This window comes from Liolophura sinensis, chromosome 1 (assembly GCF_032854445.1).
Source record: "Liolophura sinensis isolate JHLJ2023 chromosome 1, CUHK_Ljap_v2, whole genome shotgun sequence".
NCBI lineage: Eukaryota > Metazoa > Mollusca > Polyplacophora > Chitonida > Chitonidae > Liolophura > Liolophura sinensis.
The window spans coordinates 58,586,367-58,608,864 of NC_088295.1; the positions used below are offsets into that span (position 1 = coordinate 58,586,367).

The following is a 22,498-nucleotide window of genomic DNA, read 5'->3' on the forward strand; positions in this document are numbered from 1 at the left end:
GTGCAAATAGTAAACTGATAGAAAGGAAGCCCTATGGAACAGAGCTAACATTATGGTTTGGAAGGTTTCACGCTGAGTGACACTATTTAACCCCTATAACTAAGGAATTGTCAAAAAAACATCTTCGGCAGTTTCCACAGAATTTGTCCGGTGTGACGTGATAATATTCCGTGTGTGACAGTGAATCAGGCACATATGTCGAATAAGGCTGGAATGACATGGAGACTGTTAACAGTGATGACAACAGAACGCTTTGAGAAATTCTAGACCAGTTACGCCTAATAAATTACAGTTAACATCAATGCATATTTGTATTCAATTCTGCTTAAACCATGGTGTTTGGTGTGTGTAATTTTTGGTGGTGGTGTCAGAATAGTGTGGAAATGGACGACGATTCCAAGTAAGCTAAATGGAGTGGTAATGCGCGACGTCAAAGGTGAAGGCTCAAGTGGTCGTCCGCTGGAGTTATATAAGGATCTAAAATCAGTTCAGCAAAAAAATAGTCAGTTTGAAATGTACCCAATATCAATATGGCGGCTGTATAACTTACCAAACTTCAGCTGGCAAAATATGGAAAGATTTATCCTAGCCTTTATTTAAGTTATATGCTGAATCAAATGTGTGTTTTCTCCACGTTCTATCGTGTTTTCCCCGCTCATAAATCAGACTGCTACTGTATAGGAATGAACAATTCGTGAGTACGACGTTAAAGCCCAAATGAAATAAATAAACTTCTGTCACAATTTATCGTCTCGAAGAAAATGCAAAATTACACCATTACTGTCGTATTCCTTTAAGGTGAATGACATGCCATACGATTTCCGTATTTTATTGATTTAGATCTGACGTTCTACTCAAGAATATTCATGTATAATACGCCTGTCAGTTTTATATATGAGTTAAATCAAACTAACGGGTATTACATTTACGTCATGTTGGAGAGTACTTTTGTTGCTACAGTCAGATCTCTAAGTCACTATGTCTGTCCAGAACATCACATTTACAAGGGGAGCCTGTGTGGCATAGTGATTGGCGTGTTAGTACAGCACAATGATTCTAGAGCCTCTTTACGAAAGGCTGTTCCTGGTTTCCAGCAACAATACTTACAGCCGTCGTACAAGTGAGATATTCTTGAGTAAGGTGTGAAACACGAATCAAATAAATAAATCAATACTCTTACTTAGATTAATGTAAAGCCCGTTGACCACAAGATTGCAAGGAAAACTCATTTGGCTTAAGCAGGAGCCGGGATTGAACTCACCTCTCTCTCCAAAAGCTCAGGGTTTTTACTTAAGTTTGTAAAAGGTTTCTTACCGAGTACTTCATTCTCTGTAGGTAGGTCATGTTATTTTTTCTATTTCCCAGCCCGGCGTTGTCAAAAGACTTTCCTCACATGACTTCATGGATCAGCAGTTTTTTATATAACTACCTCTAACATGACACATTTGAACAAATATAGGATAAAAGACAAGAACCTTAATCTGGGTTACCCGTACCATGTGGGTTGTGTTCAATACACACTGTCCTTCGTCCACGCTTTCGGAGTTACATTCTCAGCTTTAGGTACGTCTGGTTTGCGTGAATGTGTAGTACTGGCCAAAACTAGGTCATTTACCTGGCGACACTCCATGTTAATACTGACGACTGTCAACGCAAAACTTTTTAACTGGAACAAACACTTTTAGCATGGACTATGAGATCACGGAAAAAGAATCAGACTGATGACGTAACATTCTTGTTAACGGTACTTGTCTGTCTGTGGCAAGGTAAGTAGTGCTGTAAAACTTTAACTGATAATAAGCTATCTGAAAGAACCATAGCAGGGTAAGCAAAGGTGTCCTCAAATTACCCTAACATGTACAAACGCAACCAACATGCGAAATGACAGAACTGAGGTAAGATAAGCTGTAATGTACACAAACTGGCCATAACCATGATGACATGTATACAAACTGACCATAACCATGATAACATGTACATACTGACCATAACCATAATATCATGTACACAAACTGACCATCACCATTATAACATGTACATTAACTTATAGCATGCAAGATTACATAATTGTGACAATGGCTACAAATGTATACAAACTCGGGAATTCAATATGCTAATAGGCCTATACAGCTGCAAAAAAAACTAGAATTATGAGAGAAGGCAGGTGCATACAGGCATGACGTCTTCCAAACCCCTGAATATCTTACAGGATTTGCTGAATGCTAAAAGTGTGCAGCGTTCACAGGACGATTGTTAAGCAATGGCATTAGTAACATGAAACATGAATTGTGCAGTTTTATCACTGCCTAATCTCCCAGTCAGTTCACCCGGTGACGTCATCGTCGGTCGTACGTTTACGTTGGAGTGTGGGATGACACTACGTTCTGACGTTAATGAATCTCACACATCGGCTCTCACGAAGTGACAACAAAGCTATGCCTATATACAGCGCTGTTCAACCTACATCGTCTATACCAAATCTTCCAAACCCACCAGTTTATCTGGAGGATATCGAATGTTTGTGTGTCTACAGTGACTTGTTCAATGTTTATTGATTACGTTTCTGCCGTTTTCGTTTAGAACAGAAAACCTCCACCCGTTATACGGTTTTCATTTCAGCTCCATTTGTGTCCAGTCTGTCAATCATAACACCAGGTGATGTCGTGGCAGGTCGTTCATTTACTCTGGAGTGTAAGATAACAAGACCGACAGGTGACATAGGTTTTCTCATCTGGAACCGTAATGTTGATCAGATGACATCCCGTATCTACGCCACCAATAAATGTACACCGTCAATACAGCTATCACCGTCATCACCAGCCGGGTTATCAGGGGGATGTCAACACGTCAACGGCGAAGAGGTTTACACAATGAAGATAGAGAACGTCACAGAAGACACGGCCCGGGGCAGGTGGATATGTTACTATGGAATGCTAATGGATACTGTTACTCTGAATATTACAGGTAAAAAAGCACCAAAGTAGTGTACTGTACCGTGAATTACCAGAGATGAAGTAGTATTTGTGTCTAAACATAAATATAAGCTTCTTTGATCCTTACGTACACGTTTAAATTGGAATCCAAAACTCTGACTCCAAGCTGCTTTCTACGTGATCTCCATCTGCTGAGTTGCAAAAAAGACGTTTTTGGGTACATGTAAAACACTGATTTCCCTATATGTTTACAGTAATGGTAACCGAGGTGACTCTGAGGAACCCTCCCGATACAGTGCTAGCCGGTGACTCCATCTCATTTACCTGTGTTACCTCGGCCAGCAAACCCCAGGCCTGTATTAGAGCGTACATACGGAGTTCTGGTAATGTCTGGGAGGTAGATCCTGATGATTGTAACCAGAACTCTAGCTCAGTACAGGCCACAACCCGGACATTGACGTTTACAGCCAGTGCCGAGGAGAACGGAGCCGAGCTCTACTGTAACGCCTCCAACAGAGTGACAGATCGTCCTGTACGATCACAAGTCTACACGCTCAATGTGCAATGTAAATAGGTTACATGTACCGTTTAATTTACCTGTATCCAGAATTAAAACATTAAAGGAAAAACACTATAATGAATAAGGAATAACAGTATTAAGTGTCCCCCTTATGTTAGATGGCAGGGTTAGACGAACCGGTATAATCAGGTTTTCAATCGTGACCTGTCATAACCCGACATGGGACTGAACCAATATTTGTACACTACCTACCTTCCTTATGGCGTACAATTATTCCGAATTTTAACAAAGCAAACTAGAGAGGCTAGACGACAAGTACTGCTTTGTAAAGGACAGCTACTAAGCTCAAAGATATTACAGCATAATTTTGTTAATTTTATACAAAATGTTTGCATTTTTTGGCGCAACAGAGCTTGGTTGTGTCTTATACACACAAATAAATATAGCCATTATTTATTTATTTAGCTATTACTTTTACTTTTCAGACGCTCCAGTAATATTTTGTAATGCTAGTCACGTGACAGTGTTCGAGCGTCAGCGGGTGAAGATCTCCTGTGACGTCATCTCCAATCCTGAAGGGTCTATTCTCTGGGTTAAAGATGGCCGACCAGTCGACGACGCTTCCATTAGCAATTTCCGTGGCCCAACCAGGCGTGACGTCACAGTAGCCACCATTGAGTTTGGTCAAGCGGATAAGTCACTGGCCGGGACTTATCACATTGAGGCTAGGAACAGTGTGGGCTCAATTCGTATGGAAGTGTCTGTCACAGTGATCGGTAAGTGCTTCAAACGTTGAGATTTGTGGAAATGTATACGTTTTTCCTAAATTAAATCGACTGTGGTCAAAATCGACGATACGCCAAATCGTTGTTTCCAACACGGCTTCGTACGTAAATATTTTAATTGATTATCAAACATGATAAAGAGACAATACATTTGCCAGATATTTCTGTCAAAAGGTTGATTAGTGCAATTCAAATCGAGTTTTTGCAATTATTTTTGAATGTTCCAAATACCTGCATGTGTTACCGTTCAAAATGATTCGCAAAATATACCATGCGGGTCACTTTGGAATCAGTTTTAGTGCTAAAATGACGCAGGTACGAGTCTGACATATTCTCAAAGGCGCTAATTTGAGCTAATTTTAGAAAATAGAAAAGATATGGATTTTTTGACAAAAAACTCCGGCATAGCCCCTTCAAGTAAAAACTCCAAGTCCTAAGTAATCATAACTGCAAACCTTCAATACAGTTCTTAATTAAAATTGACGTGACTAAAATAAACGCACAGTTTCATCCGTTTTGTTTAATCCTGTGGACGTTTTAAACTCAGATGGCGAGTACATTCCAAGAGAAATAGGTATAAAATCCTGCTCCAACAACCAGGCTACTCTCTTCTGGGCTTCTGGCGTTGATGACTCTCTGGTGGAATATTACAAACTGGAGTACAGAGAAAACGGTGAAGGTTGGAAAACAGAACTCGTCAGAAATCCTGGAAAGTTTAATCTTGTACAGACCACCTTGCCCGATGTACGATCTGGAGTGTTCTATCAGTTCAGACTTCAGCCTGTCTCGGCCATGTTCTCGTTGGAATACGTTACAGCCAACTGCACTATTCTGAGTGAGTCACAGGCCAAATATTTGCTAATATCACGTTTAAGTGCCTATACATGTAGTTAACAACTGGTTTATTGATTGATTAACTGATTGGTGTTTAAAATCACCTGGTAACTTAGACGGTGCTCTTGAATGGAAGAAGTCGGTGGGCCCGGGGAAAACCTATAGGCTTTGGCAACTAATTGACAAAGTTCCGGAGAAGTGAAGCTCCGAGTTTTACCCACAGGAAGACCTTGCTGTGTTCGACAAAATGGTGGAAGTCAAATGATCTAAAACAAATCCACGTGTAAGACTAACCTCCGAGACGTGTGGACTGCTCATTGTCACCAGTTCCGAGATAACTGACCAATCCTGGAAGTGAACCAGCGATAGAAAGACAGGACAAAGATGTCCACGCCCCACGTTTGGTATAACGTTCTATTGTGTAGCACCAAGTGCATTGTACTCATCACATGAAAACTGCATTAGGGCAACAACACGGCGGACTTAAAACTTAGAAACCATTTTTACTTATGGTGTGTGCTTATCTGTTACAGGTTGTAAGTGGAAGTTTTCACCTATCTTGTTGACATCGTCTACAATTTTGTTTTCATTGAAGTACAAAGGCGCATTGTCATCAGCCAAACATTTTTAATGGCTTATGACAGAGGGATAAAGTGACGCAGGCCTGTTAATCATATGGATAAGTATCGTAGAAATATTGACACTGTGACGAGATGAAAAGTACGACGTAATAAAACCAAAACATCAACGATCTTTGTTCTTTATTGTTTCAGATTCCCAGACATGTGAAGGATTAAGCAGCACGCCTGAGACAGGCCTCAGTAAAGCCGCCATGTTAGGTGTGGGGTTGGTGGCTGGTATCGCTCTCGTCAGTCTCGCAGTTGTCATGGTGACGTGCTGGCTTCTCCGCAGAGGACGATTAACATATCATAAAGGTTAGCGATCATGATTTCACTAATCACAATCGTCTGTATTTATGACCACGTGCAATAAATTTCCGCAGTCTGGAATCATTTCCATAATTTATGAAAGACTTCCAATGTTCAAAGAATGATAAGAAAATATGACGTTCTCTTTCATTCAAATATTTCATGTTTTAGAATTGCGAGAGTCAGACAAGCAGACTGCAGACCATGACATAAGGTAGGTGTGCGACAAAAATAAACGGAAATTACTGGTTCTCAGAATAGATTCTAAACTAAGCAAATAATATGAAAAGATTTTTTCTCATATATATAAATGATTCAATTAAGCGAAGAATCCTCTCTGCAAAATTCTTTATTAAATACACCTTGTATTAAGTATAATGACACTTAAATACACCAACGATAAACACTTAAGTTACAAAATATAAACTTTTCGCAAACCCTTCAGATCTGCGAGTCATTAAGGACAGAATCACATTACCTGACTGGCTAACGGTTTACGGCTGTATACACACTCAAACCTTGCTTCAAGCTATTAGGCAGGTAACGTTTTGTTAATAGCTGTTTGACTCCATTCCCTGGTAACTGGTTTTTGAATTATGATGATTGCTGAATGTTGGAATGGAATATCTGTACACAAGTGCTAATGAATTCTGTACAAAAATGTTGATATCCACAGAAATGCTGAATGCAAACTAGGAACAAATGCTAGAAGTTATACTTCAGTTTGAGCCAAATATCCTTTTGTTTAAAGCTATGATTAAGATACTTTTTGTCTTAAACAATCTTTCCACCATTCCTGAAGATTGTGAAACTGTGCCATCATGTATCACTTCACCGGCAGATAAAATTTGTTGTGTTCTATATCGCGATAAAAACGTTGGGAACCCCATCAATGTATACTCCCAATATTGTGAGACATTGAAGTCAAGAATACCACAGAATTACAATTGCTGTGTCGAACGAAACCAGGAATTTTACTAATCATTAAATTAAATTTGTTACATATTTACATTACAGCATGCAGGGCGTTGCTGAAGACATCGAACAACCTGAACCTCCTCCGCTTGGTAAACTCATATTAGCTTAATTTTTTGACTTAAGTTTTTTACTTTAAACATACTGTTGTTAAGAAGTGGAGGAATTTATCAAATAATTAATTTTCGACATCAGCAGATATTATCATCATTAATCAAATAATCTTACTTTATTAATTTTGCATGATGTAAGCAGTTTTCTTCAGGTAAATGTTATCCCTCCTAAGAGGTTATATAGATACCGTTATTCATGTGCATGCCAGGTAGTATAACATATAATTTAGACATACAGCATATAGAGAAAAACAAGAGCGGCGACGACAGTGTGATAGCTGGGAAATGGTCAAACGTAACAGGTGAAATATGGCCTGTTGTCAATTTACTTCATTTAGGGTTTTATTCTAACTGTTCACGTAAAGGCGTAAATAGTGGTAATTTACACGCCCCATAGCACCATGGCTTAAGCAGAATTAGCGGTGATGTTAGCTGCACTTTATTACATGCCATCCTTGATGTCAGATTTAACCCTTTTTTTTCTTAGATGTATTTATTAGACTCCAGACAGCTATTTACATAAAGATTTTGTTTTGCAGATTGTACAGCAAATTGTATTGCAGAATCGATTAGTATTCATACATCTTTGATATAACTAGCTAAAAGCTGTTATTTTCTGTTGTAGGTCATTATGAAGAACTGGATACTTCTCTCAGATCAGGTATGATCTGCTATGAGAGAGTTTGGTATTTGTATGTCAGCCTGTAATTTTATTTTCCTAGGGCCATTAAATTTTTACGATGATATCTATCCGGGTCCGGATACTGGAGTTGTATACCGTTCTTTAACAGTGTCAGATAGGACACAATCATATGCAGAGTATTGTCTCTTCGTCTGTAGTGTTAGTATTTGTATTCTTTAGATTTAGCTGTGGGCTTGCGCCTTCGAAGCGCCTTTAAATTTCATACAGTATACTCTATTTGTGAGAATTTCTAAGAGCTTGATTTCCCCATTCGACATTACAGTATATTGTTTAAGAGCTTGGGGGTTGAACTACATAACCAGCGTTACACTTCAGAGACCCATTTCACAAAAAGTGTAAAGGTTAAGCATAGACGGTTAACTCAGTGGACTAGCAATTTTGTATAACCCGTTTCACAAAGAAAATATTTGGATAAAGTTTTTTTTGTCTTAGATTTTGAGACGCCCCCGGAGGTGTCTAGGAGACTGCAAGGTTGTCTTTAAAAGTGTTGTGGGTCCCATTTTACTGAAATAAAATCATTTTCTTACAGCACACAAAATGTGTTCACAAACCACCGAAACGCATACGCTGCTTTTTTTTTTTTTTTTTTTTTTTTTTTTTTGCTTTTCTTTTTGTTTTGTTTATTCAGTGAGCCCTGGACGTTCTGCTGGGCATTTAACTCACCCTTACATTACCCACGTTGTCTGGGTTTCAGGGTACATTGTAGATAAGCTATTTTGAGAACATTACTGTAACAAGCTTTGTGGATATATGTATGATCCACGTTACAGTTGTACCGAAACACTAACCAGCTTCAGCACTTTTCTTTTCATGTTTTTTTTTGGGGGGGGGGGAAGGGGGGATTTGTCATGATGCACAATATTTTCAGAAGGATGATGGACTGTATCTTCAGTTCTAGAATGGAATGCTTTAACTAAAACTGGAATGCCTTCAAGTAATCACATTTTCCCTCTCATTAAAGTTGATATTTCATTATAAATATACGATGTGAAACACGAGAAATAGACACTTATTCATAATGCGACATACATACATATATAATAATTTACATGTAATACACAAAAATTAACTCCTTTGTTATGCGGACACTCGAAATATCCCAGTAGTTTCTGTGAAGTATTTAAATTTATCTGAGTATTTAAACATGTACAGAGCCGACAGAGACGAATAAACGCCAAAATCTGCCTTTCAGAGGACATGTGATTAAATTAAGTTCTATCTTATCTTCCTGGTCACACCCATACTCATTAACAGTGACTCTGGACAGGTACTTATTACATGGATAAATAAAGTGCAAAACCTGTGCTGCATTGCTTTCACTTTGTTGTTTACACCAGTTTCAAGAGAGAAAAACCAAATTTTGTTATCTAGAGAATGAAAATTGACTGGGGCACATTTAATAACTGTTTCTACAGAAATTTGATCTAAAAGAAGATTATACATGAATTTAGTTGTTATTTTATCACTATTCATTCTAACGTCTCGGATGTACGTCTTCTCAAAATTTAATTTTGGCCTTTTACCGGCAACAAAAGGGTGATCTGAGACATTTTTCAACATAGCAGTTTCCAGAGTTTTCCAAATTTTATAGCCGTCGTATATTACTGGGATACCATATTGCTGACCAAGTAAATTCAACGGTTCAAAAGTACGGTTTCTCGTATATACACAATCCTAGCTTCACCCCATAGTGCGTCATAAATAGATTTCCCTCCTTTCAAAATGAGCTTGTTGTTCCAAACAATTTGGTCATAAAATTGAACGTCTTTCGGCGGTATTTGTTTCCCATAATTAAGGTCACTACAGTAAAATCCCGGATGGATTTTGCTCAGTTTTTTATTTGGTGTTATAATTACAATCTATCTTCGACTGTCTGTTGTGAGAGTTATTGCCCTTTGTTAACAAACTGTGTCATAAACGAAACTGAAGGAGAAATTATCACCTTTTTCTGTTATTTATACATAGTAATTTAATATATTTATATTTTGGATAAGCTAACAATTATTAGCAATAATTCAACCAATATCACATTGATGCAGATCGGCCAAATAACTTACTACTATACGGCAAGCTTGCTGAGTTGTAGACAGTTTTTCCTTTTTGAAACGGCCTAGTCAAAGTTTTTCGCAGCCTGCTTAGGGTAGTCGGCTAAATGACGCTTAGCCGACTAACAGACATTAGGCGGCTACAGAAGTTTTGTGAAACAGCCCCCAAGATTAAAATTGTATGCAGTAATGTTGATTGTATTTAATAAACATTGTCGTTTCTTCGCTAGGTACACATTACGAAGATCTATCCGGGAATGTGTCGTCGTCCATAACTTCTGACACGAGACTTTACGAGAATGCCACGGTGATGTGAAACACGAATAAACATGTAGAACAGAAAAGCCATAATTTCACAGCTACAAACCAGGACATCGTATGTTGGATTCTTCATATATGGAACCTTTGTGTGACTTCATTGGGAGTGTGTGGGAGTAGGTGACTCTATATTAAGGTACAATTAAACCATGACATCCCATGCGTGCTACATTCATCTGAATTCAATTTATTAGAGTGCGTGTAGGACAAAATGACTCAAAAAGCACAAAACCAAGACTCTTCATTCGCATTAAAGTGTGGCTGAAAGAGTAACTGACTCCAAAGGTACAATTCAGAGTATTGCACATTGGTTTTAGATGTAGAATGTTTGTGTGAATTCACTTGGCTTACATGCGAGAGTATAAGTGACTCTACAGCTACAAACCAGGACATTGCACGCCCGATATACATTTAAAATCATTGTGTGACTTCAGTTCAAGTCACTGCGAGTGTATTAGTGACTACCCTAAGAAACAAACCAGGACATTGCAGGCTGGACTCTTCAGATGTAGAACCATTATGTAACTTCCCTTTAAGAGCATTAAGGAGTAGGTCATATCTGCAGAACTACTGATAAATTTGAAATTAAACTACCCCAGTACATATGATAATTAAATGTTACAAGGATTGCTGGTATTTTCACTTGCGCACAGACACATAGATTTATTTGATTTATTTACTTGATTGGTGTTTTACGCCGTACTCAAGAATATTTCACTTATAGGACGGCGACCAGCATTACAGTGGGTGGAAACCGGGGGAAACCTACTACCATCCGCAGGTTGCTGGAAGACCTTCCCAAGTACGACCGGAGAGGAAATCAGCATGAGCTGGACTTGAACTCACAGCGACCGCATTGGTGAGAGACTCCTGGGTCATTACGCTGCGCTAGTGCGCTAACCAACCGAGCCATGGAAGCCCCGCAGTATTTAATGTAGATGACACGCTGGTGCTGGGGAACATGTGACACCAGTGTCAGCCTAGACTGCTGGTGGTTGTTCTATTTTCAATGCATGAGAGGAATTTATTTATTTATTTATTTATTTATTTGATTGGTGTTTTAACGCCGTATTCAAGAATATTATACGACGGCGACCAACATTATGGTGGGAGGAAACCGGGCAGAGACGTCGTGGGGGGGAGACATTCCTACGTATGGCCGGAGAGGAAGTTAACATGAGCTGGACTTGAACTCGCCGACTGCATTTGGTTAGAGGCTCCTGAGTAATTGCGCCGGGCTGGCAAGCTAACCACCTTGGCCAGGGAGGCCCCGCCGACAGGAATGTGGACAAGTGCAAAAAGATAAGTATGACTGAGGCCACCATCGGAACAACAACATCGTGAATGAGGGGATGAATGTATGTGTGCTTAGGTTTTACGTCATACTTAACAGTTTTTCAGTTACAAGACGACGAGGAGCCATTTGGTGTTTGTACGTGTACTGTGCCTTCTTGATTTCATTCCGCCACTGAAATATCATGCCGAAGACACCAGACATGACACCCTATCGAGTCACATAATACTGACACTGGAACAATCACTAACCTCTTAGTGCTGAGCGTCTAGCACAGCAGCAGCATGTGCCATTTTTAAAGTCTTTAATCCGTCCCGGATTTGATCCCGTGTCTACAGACTTCGAGGTGGACACTGTAACCATTAGCTCACCGAAGCTGTCTGAATGAAGGGAATAAGAGCAAAATTCAGGTTTATTTGTATTAAATTATGTATAACATTAATTCTTTTGTGAATCACAAATTTAAATATGAGCGGGAGTAAATAATTCAAATATTTGAAAATATTTTTTGCATGGGGGATGTTTGGAACTAAGTAACTTTATGCATGGCGCTGTAGCATTTACACTATATGACGGCCATGGTTAGTGACGTATACCCTACTAATCCATGGCCGCCCTGTCCCTATCGATTCTCCCACTCAAAAACACCTGCACTGGTTACATTCCAGAGCCATAGCATCTTTGCATAAGCCCAGCAGCGAAACGAGATTTCTTGATCCTGACAACAAAAAATCTTCACAATTTACTCCTGAGCGGATAACCACAACAAGAATTCACGAGTGTGGAACACTTGATCCAAAGATTCAGCCTGTTTAACTTTGGGCAACAAAAAGTCCAGAAACAAATGAGCCGGGCACAAGATTTCGCTCGTCTGCGGGCAATCTGGATTTTGTGATATCTATGTTGTCTGCATCAACCAGTCAGCGTCCATGGAAGTGTCATGTGAGTACATACAAAATGGAAGCTGTGACACAACTTTTTGGGGTCACATGACCTTGAACTCATGATGTGAACGTCTAACGCTGTTGGAATTTTCAAAAATGGACAAGTATGGACATGTCCATATAACCGATTTCCCGATCATTTGACACCGAGATCTGAAAATCGATTTTCGACAACAAATGTTGTTCTCGTGCGCTAGGCTATAAGGTTCTACAAATCTGGATTAACCTTTGTGCCTCAGCACTGTCACTGAGTCGGTACTCCATGATTACACATGACCTTAGTGACATTATCGTGACCTTTGATCGATTGATCTTTCTCGAACGTAATTTCTATGTCATAACCCACTCGAATAAACGTAAGATTTTCCATACTTTTATCCACACGATGAGATCATGTTATTTTGAGATGTTTTTGAGTTCCGCATGGAAACTTGTCCACGACAAACTTTGGGTTCAAGACACACTTTCTCGAGTCTAGTCCGTTAATCCTGTATATGCCATATACCAGCCTCTTACATACATATAAGAAGCAAAGGTATGAGATGCAATGCGACCGGCACCACACAACATGTGTCTTTCGTCTTAACTTTTCCACTCGTTTCTCTATCTGTGACTATCATCAGCTCGAAACAGCTGTTAATATTTCCAAATCAATGGTATTTTGCCTCAGTTCATTTACATGTAAATGAAAACTTTATATTATTAAAATAAATATATTATTAAATATATAAAAACTCATATATTTATTTAATTATTAATTTATTTATTTATTTGTTTTATGTCCTGTGTAGTCAAAAGTATTTTTACGCGACCTGTATGGTCAAACTTGGGAAGATTGGTACAACAAATTATCTATAGCAAACAATCCCTTCAGATAACTTCACTTTAACTGGGTTTCCTCAACACGTGCATACAATCCTATGGACTTTGCTACAGCCTGTTGACCGCTCCACGCGCGTATGACCTATATTTTTGTTGTGTCACACTGCTCACAACAAGATACGTGTGCACAAAGGCTGCATACACTGCTGTGTATTATTTTATTTTAATCCTTGTCAAAAGTTGCGCTCTTCTCTTGTAAACGTATACCTATACATACATAATGAATGAAGCTGGGCCTTTGCCACCACCTTGTAGTACACCACAGGATATCCACCCTGTAGCCGTCAAGGGATTCAGTCAGGTGAGCTGTTTATTAACTGAATACAAGCTACCAATTGTGTACAGATCTATTAACCTTATTGTCATACGTATTTATACTTGCAGGCTTTGTTCCCTGTGTTCTTTTGGGAGACGCCTACAGGCCTTGATTCGTTTTTTATCTATTTTTTTCGTTGAAAACATTATCTAGGTTATAGCGCCATGTTCGATGAAGTGATCTACTCGGAAAGTTAGAATCAATCACAAGTTACGAAATTTTGTGAGGTGTTGCATACCTGCAATCGTTCTTTTCCCTGATTTTCAGGAAGGACAATATGACCGTAAACGTCCGGCATATACCGACTCGGCCGTGGATTTGATTAAGGATTTACTATTGTCGGAGGGAAAGGAGGAAAACAAAGACAATCCAGGTGTGAGAGTATTCTACAATCAAAAAATTAATTTTAACAGAAAGTCTGTTGTCTGAGTGAGGTTAGAATGTAGTTATTATAACATAACGCTGTGTCATATTCAACATAATATCTTTTTACTGCAATTGAATCTTTATGTTCAAATCTAATAGCCCGATTTGCCGCTAAGTAGATCTGGGAAAGATAATATCCTTATTAACAGCCATTTACTCTTGCTCCAATAGAATTCATCCTTTCGTGTTTAGAGAAATTTTTAAGTTTGATTATCCATCGGTCGGTCAGATGGATGGCTGAATAAACTTGCTTGGTTCGTTTGACCGGTCGCCTTTTCAATCGTACCGTTTCGTACCGTGCGTCTGTTGATCTGTAGATCGGTCGGACGGATGCAGAGCCGGCCTGTTGTTTCGTCGGTTAGTTGGTCGTTATGCCAACTTCATTTAACCGCTTCATTTTGCCTCTGCTCTTTACGAGTTTGCTGTGTTTCTGATTGTGTCACAGGCATCTACGATGTGGTAGAAGTTGGCAGCGGAACTGGCAAGTTTACCCTCAGTTTTCTTGACCGGATTGAAAAGGTTAGGATTGGATGTCTTCTTGCCATTTTCTATTTGTCATTCGTACAGTGCGTTTGTAAAATCAGTGACTGGGACTGTCAGCTAGGCCAATTATTTTCCAAACTGTATGCATTATAAAGCTGGAAATGTCTCTCTGTTTTATATTTTCCCGACAGAAATTACACTTTAAATGAGAAATGGTATAAGTATATTCTAAATAGATTCGTAGAACAAAAAAGCTAGATGGACTTCTTTTTTTAGCAGTTTTTATTTTAGCAGTCGAACAAAGTTGCTACAAAGAGTCAACATTTTGTAAGTGCTGGTAAAGCCTGCATTTATTTTTGGTCAAAAAATTGGTGCTTGTGTATACTTCTTCAGTCTACCCATTTAATATTCATCGGGGTTGTAGCGACTTCTCTTAAGATAAACTTTCCCTTTTCACTTTGCAGCCAATAAAATATCTGGCAACGGAGCCACTGGGTAATATGCTTGGAGTTATCAAAGAGAAGCGGCCCGAAGTGTTCACCCTGCAGTGTGCAGCACATGATCTACCTCTTCCTGACGCTTCTGCTAAGGTAGACTCTATAACCTAATAAGTGTTATATCCGCAAACAACGGTGATCTATATCTAATACCGTAGCTAAAACGTCTAAAAATATATCTTCTAAAATATTCAGATGACTTGTACGTGTAGTACTGTTACCTTTCAATCGTTAGGACACTTGGCATATTATGACGGTCAGTTTTATTGAGGGAAGGAACCGGAATAATCGAGATAAACCACACACCTTTGGCAAGTTACTGGCGAACTTGCGAACCCACACGAACCCACGTGTGATGTACAGATATGCCCATCAGATTGGTGGAAGACAAATATACTGGTATACTGAAAAAATCTCACCGTGCACATATAAAGGTCGTTTGAAATACTGACGCTGTACATATACTACATATACTGTACTATAGAAATCGACTTTCTATAAAATATAGAAAGTTTAAATGACACTATATAAATTAGTATAAAGTGGCCTCGGCTTAATCCTAATACTCGAAACATCTGAATAAATTAATTAGTCAAACACGATTTTAATCAACAGATCAGTCACTTCATAGCCAATGGACTCGATTATGCGGATATTTATAAACAAGGGTATTTTCTGTATTAAATCAGATGGTTATAGCGGCCCAGTGCTTTCATTGGTTTTCTGACTTGTCCAGCCTCACACAAATACACAGAGTGTTGGAACCTGGTGGGAAACTAGGTAAAGTACTTTTTTTTATTTTAAATATATATTTATTTATATTGTATATTTTATTGATATTTTATTTAATTGTGCTTTTATTAGCTTATTTGCCTTCTCGGGCCATGAAAGGGTTTCTTGGCTCAAGTTTCCAGTGAAACGGAGCAAGAAACACACATCCATACAGGTGAAACCATCGCACATCCATACAGGCGAAACCATCGCACCTCTACACAGGAGAAACAAACGTACATCCACACAGGGGAAACCATCACATATTCATGCAGGTGAAACCAAGGCACATCCATACTGGTAAAACCAACACACATCCATACAGGTGAAACCAATACACATCTTTACAGGGGAAACCATCTTAAATCCATGCAGGTGAAACCATTGTACAGCTTTACAAGTGAAACTCTCGTACATCTGTACAGGTGAAACCAACGCACATCTGAACAGGTGAAACCATCGCACATCCATACTAGTGATACCAAAGCACATCCACCCAGGCGAAACCATCACATATCCATACATGTCAATCCAGCACACATCCATACAGGTGAAACCAATACACATCTGTACAGGGGAAACCAACGCACATCTGTACAGAGAAACTAACCAACATCCATACATGCGAAACCAACCAACATCCATACAGGTGAAACCAACACTCATGTATAGATGGCAAACTATCACACATCTACACAGGCCAAACCATCGCACATCCGTATAGGTGAAACCAACACAATCCACACAAATGAAACCAACACACATCCATACCGGTGATACCAAAGCACATCCATCCAGGCGAAACCATCACATATCCATACATGTCAATCCAGCGCACATCCATACAGGTGATACCAACGCACATTTATACAGATGAAAACCAAGGCACATCCGTACCGGTGAAACCAAAGCACAACCACACAGATAAAACCAACGCACATCCATACAGGTGAAACCAACGGACATCTACACAGGCCAAACGATCCTACATCCGTAGAGGTGAAACCATCGCACATCCATACTGGGAAAAAACAGTGCACATATATACAGATGAAACCAACGGACTTCTATACATGTAAAAACCAACGCACATTCACACAGGTCAAACCATCTCACATTTACACAGGAGAAACTATCGCAAAGCATCGCACGTCTATACAGCTGAAAGCATCGCACATGTACACAGGGGAAACCACCACACATCTATACAGGTGAAACTATCGCACATCCACACATTTGGAACCATCGTACATCTATACAGGTGAAATATACGCGCATATATACTGGTGAAACCAACGCCCATCTATACAAGGGAAACCATTGCACATCCATATAGGTGAAATCAACGCACATCCATAAAGATAAAACCATCGCACATCCATACAAGTGAAGCCAATGCACATCCATACAGGTGAAACCAACGCACATCCATACAAAGGAAACCAACGCACATCCATACAAAGGAAACCAACGCACATCCATTCCCTACCCATAAACCTGACCACCGTTAAAATCTTTGGGTACAGTGTTCAACGTGGATCATATAAATAAATAAATAATGATCGCCAAGATTTGTGAAATAATGGACAACATCCAGAAATAATAAAGAAATATCCAAAGGATGATGAGTACAATAAAATGATATCGACCAAGTAGGTCACATCAGGTTAAAAGCGTATAATTTTTTTTCCACTTTTACGATTAGGCTAAGATTTCATATATTATATTTATAATTTATTACTTCTAAATATAACAAAGATATCAATTTGGATGTGTTCAGCCATTTCTATTAAAAATTTTAGTTGTAAAAACAATGCTTGCAGGGTGAGTTAAGGGTGAAACAATGCATAAAATGTTAGTTTTAAAAACAATGCTTGCATGGTGAGTTTACGGTGAAACAATGTGTAAGTTGTTAAAACGGATGGCCTGTGAGAAGCTGTCTAACTTGTTACAATATATGCATGTGAAGGCTCTCTGTTTTCTGTAGGCCTATGTTGTTTATCATATGCGTTTGCCATCTGACAGTTCTCATATGGAACAAAAGAGATGTCTCCGTACCGTGGATTGGCGACTTGGGGGACCTTTTAGAGGACATCCACACCAAATGCAACACAGCACGTCATCAAAATCAGGCTTGGAAACGAATTTTTGACACATACGCTGGATTTGAGGAACTAAATCACGTTTCTCTACCAGGACCATCAATAAAAGTGAGTACTCACCCACTCACGCACCCACCAGACAGACCAACGCACCCCCGACAAAATTCAAATTAAATTAAGCTATTTATTTTATCGGAACAGCTTTAAAATATTTAAATGTAGCGGATTCTTTGTAAACTTTTTTTTACAGTTTGCTGTTTTAGTCATATAGTTTTAAGGTATGTAGTTTCTGAATTCGGGAAATTGGTTTTTTCTTCAGACCCTTCCTACTTATTACCCCATCCGCTAGACTCCATTTCGAAAGTCGTATTAATGAACATAAACTCCTTGATGGTAAACGCAAGACTTTATTACTAACAAAGCTTGAGTGAATGGGTTCATCTTTTTATAGGCAATGTACGAGATCTATTCTTTTCCAGGGAAGCGTAGAAGAAATCCTGGCTTACTTTTCGACGATAAGCGTGCTGTCCATATCAGAAGAAAACATGGCAGTTGTGTCTGAGTTCATCAAAAACCATCCAGATTTACAAGGACAGGCAGAAATCACCATACCGTTTCGTACAGATATCTACTGGTGCAGTAAGAAGATATGAGGACCTGTGGTCTGTGTAAACCTGAAAATGGCCTGTGCATTATCCTAAGTGGCATTGACAGGATAAAAAGAGATTGTATAAAACGTCATTGCTTTGTTAAAATAAAATAAAATACGTTAAAATAATTAAAGCCGATTCATATGTGAGTCAAGAGCTGAGCGGCGAGCGGTGGATGTCTTTCAATTGCTAAATCAGTATATAGAGATGGGTTCGATGTCATTCTTGGAAAGAGAAATTTTCCCTCGTTTTGTAGTGTTTTCGGGCCAATAAAGCGACAATAAACTGACGATGATCTATTTAATATTCTTACATGAAGTTTACTGAACGACAAGAAAATCACACTTTTCCTGCCAATGGTACGTGGTTTTCTCTGGGAGCTCCGGTTTTGTCCACCGATAATAAACACTAGTCGCTATCGCATGAGTGAAAATTCCTTGAGTATGACATTAAACAACACTAAGAAATCGTCATCAGTAGCAAGAGCAAATAAGCCTAGTACCGATGTCTCCGTGGCCGAGGTGGGGCACAATGACCCCTGAGCCTCTCACTCATTTCTGTCGCAGTGAGTTCAAGTCCTCTCCAACCTGCGGGTGGTAGTGGGTTTCCCACGGCCTGTGTTCCGTTTCCTCCCACCATAATGCTGGCCGCCGTCGTATAAGTAAAATATTCTTGAGGGGACGAAGGAACGCCAGGAGCTAAAAAAACATATTCTTGAATATTGCGATAAATGCCCTTCAATGGATGAATGAGAAACCAAGTTGTGTTGTGCTTGTAACTTAAAGGTGACACCAATTTTTGCTGATAGGATATCGAGTTGCCCAAGAAGTGTTTCGTGCACAGTCCTAGCTATTTAATGGCCTTTAGTCCTGATTATTTCAATGTTAATTTGCTTATGGCTGGTGCATGGGGCCCATATAACAAGAACAAGCCCTCCTCAGAATTAGTCTCCTTTTCAGTATGTCTGAGTTTGACCACAGTTCACTATTTATGACGAAAAATAGATTCTACAGGGATCAAGACCCTGGCTCTGAAAACATGGACCAGCAATAGCCTAATGATACAACCTTATCAGACAATGGGCTGTCACAGGCAGTGTGCTTCAGGGAATCGGGATCACCAAATATTTGATTTATTTATTTGTTTATTTATTTGATTGGTGTTTTACGCCGTACTCAAGAATATTACCAAATATTTGACATTTTATACATATATTTGTACATGTCTATTTTGACTATATTTTAAGCTTAGTTACAAGGGGTGAACCGTCGATTGAATAGTTTTAAGCGTAATGTTTTATGATATATTCATAGTCACCAGTAGCTAGATGGGTAGAACTGTTTGTCTGAAGTCCAGGAACAGCCCTTTGCATTACATGGCTTTACATTATACATTTCCTTGACTGATCGCTGATATGTCCGTATTTTGCGGAAGTCAAGTTACCACTAAACTAATATATTTTTCCAGTTACCGAAACATTTTTGCCCTTGATAGAGCCATCTTTTTCCTTATTATTACACTTTTATATTGTAGTCTTACACGAGGCTACGAGCACAACATAGCAATGCCAGCAGAAGAACCCGTTTTTCATTTTCGTTATGGTCTGCTGACAAAGCTGTTTTGTACATCGCCTTACCTATAGGCCTATATGTGAATACCATTTATGGAATCCGCCAGATCTTCTTTAGAGTGTAAATCCCTACCCCCATTTTTCTATATAGTCGCTTAGCACAACAATTCTATTTGTTATAGAATAGTCCAATACATCACTCGTTTTTAACCTGGGTATGTTGCGTTTACAATGGTTAATTTAAACCATTTAATTTTAATTGGCGAGTTTTGAGTTGGGACTCTTTGTCGTCAAAGGTAAAAACAGTCCAACTGTGTGATGTGAATTGTAAAAAAAATTTAGGCAACCTTTGTTGACAATAATTTACTGATCACCTGTCTCGCCCCATTTTAGAGGCACAAAGGACACATCTTTCCTTTAAGAACTTTTCAAGTTGACAAACATTCAGATTCTCAATCTTCTCTATCCTTCCTCCATTCTAAATTACTTTTTATGACACTTTTTCAGATGCCCATGTTATAGTGAATGTGATCAAAAATAGTTGCCTAACATTTTTGACACGTCATGTGATACAGTGTCTATCTTCAACAATAAAAGAGTTCGGACTCAAAACTCCACTATATTCGACGTCAGTCCTGCACAAAACGAGTCTCTGATATGGCATATTGATATAAATCGTTTTAATTCATTTTTCAGCATCCTGCGGATGGTCGTGGGTATTCCTCGGGATTTACCAGGTTTCCACCTTAATGCTAGTCGCCGTCGTATAAGTGAAATCTTCTTGAATGTGGCGTAAAACACGAATTAAATAAAATAATAAATCAATATTAAAAAAGCATTACTGAATTTCACACATGGCGGATCTGGCCATAAAGGTAGTTTCATGTCCTGTATTCTATGTCCAGTACCTTTACAGTTAATAGTTTGACGGCCTACATAGTTACCGCAAAGTGCGTCATTAGTATACACGTTTATGTAGAATCCTCTCTTTTGGCTGATAAAGGACGGAAGTAATTTCACACACCACTTAGCTCTTGATCAAATATCCTATCAGAGAAAGATTCACATTCATCATATTGATTAATTGCAAACCGATATATTTCATCATTTTTGCTATCCTGTTGGAATCGCCTATCATGATAATCTCAAAGATATACTTACTCAACTACATACATAATTTGTTCATGGTAGAACGTTATCTTAGCTTTCATATCATTGGAAGTATATATGCACATTATAGACCTGAAAATTTTGTCCTTCATATTAGAATGAAACACTATCTTCACTCCATCCCACCATAATGCTGACCGCAGTCGTATAAGTGAAATATTCTTGAGTACGGCGTAAAACACCAATCAAATAAATAAATATCTTCACTCCAGTAAAATTGCCCAGCCCATTGTTGTTGCCTATATGCACTATATAGCACTTTTTGTCACATATGTCCCTTAAATGCATTTTACTGTTTCAAATTCACTGTTGTGTATTTATCTAACATATATCTAAATATATAAAAATATAAATATATATTTGGGAGGGGGTCATTGGCATCAAGAAGCTTAATTCAACATTGAAAAATTCGCGTAAAATGTCATCTTACAGTAATCTACAACACCAAGACTACACTATCATGTCTACTAGAAAAAGGGGACAAAACATTTGGAACGTTCCTTTGCGATAACCCTAAGTGCCATCACCTCTTCCACTACAAATATCGCGTATGCAATAACCCGTCATCGCTGTCCGTCTACTACGTATAATGGACAAACTGGACAGACTCTCCGAGAGCGTCTTAATGAACATAAATTCGACAACAGGAACGAAGATTTACACAAACCAATCACTACAACGAAGAACAACACACACTTGATGATCTGAAAGTCTATGTCTGAAAACAAAACCTATGGTTAACTTTAAAGAGAAATATGTGAACAACAAAGTATAAGCAAATTTGACAGTGGCGAGAAAGGCCTCAGTAGAGATTCTATTCCCACTACAGAGAATAAGAATGGATTTACGCTCACCGTGCTAGATTCCAGAGAGCTTAGTAAGGCCACATCCCTACTCACAAGAATGCGGACAGTTTATTGTCAATATAATAACCATCGCCCAGGTACCCATGTCTATCTTTTCAATCCATTTCGTTCCGTTTTTATCTACCGCTTTTCAGCGTTTTGTTACGCTCCGGTTCGTTGCGCTCATTTGGTTTTCAACACTGAACCACTTTGTATCGTTCCAGTTTAGAAATATGCAAGCTGATAGGCACGCAGAAATTTGATGTACCCTTTAACTAAATCCGTACTGTACACGTTGGCAGACTCATATTTCACACACAGACCGATGTGTTGCTTGACACAAGTCTAGTAGTGTTGTTTTTCCTCTTGTAAATATATACACATACATGTAGA

The 22,498-nt window shown here is 38.8% G+C and overlaps 2 protein-coding genes across 2 annotated transcripts; both read left to right on the forward strand.

The window, feature by feature from the left end:
- The first annotated feature begins 3,189 nt into the window (after window positions 1-3,189).
- Window positions 3,190-10,977, forward strand: LOC135462697 (uncharacterized). Its single transcript, XM_064739922.1, has 8 exons — window positions 3,190-3,499; window positions 3,939-4,229; window positions 4,786-5,073; window positions 5,846-6,007; window positions 6,173-6,215; window positions 7,019-7,068; window positions 7,715-7,750; window positions 10,068-10,977. The coding sequence occupies exons 1-8, from the start codon at window positions 3,190-3,192 to the stop codon at window positions 10,151-10,153; spliced, it is 1,266 nt and encodes a 421-aa protein (XP_064595992.1). The 3' UTR covers window positions 10,154-10,977.
- Window positions 10,978-13,419: 2,442 nt separating this feature from the next.
- Window positions 13,420-18,780, forward strand: LOC135461974 (uncharacterized). Its single transcript, XM_064739283.1, has 7 exons — window positions 13,420-13,576; window positions 13,859-13,964; window positions 14,463-14,536; window positions 14,965-15,090; window positions 15,687-15,777; window positions 17,794-17,978; window positions 18,350-18,780. Exons 1-7 carry the CDS (start codon window positions 13,496-13,498, stop codon window positions 18,521-18,523), a joined length of 837 nt encoding a protein of 278 aa, XP_064595353.1. The 5' UTR covers window positions 13,420-13,495; the 3' UTR covers window positions 18,524-18,780.
- Window positions 18,781-22,498: the final 3,718 nt, after the last annotated feature.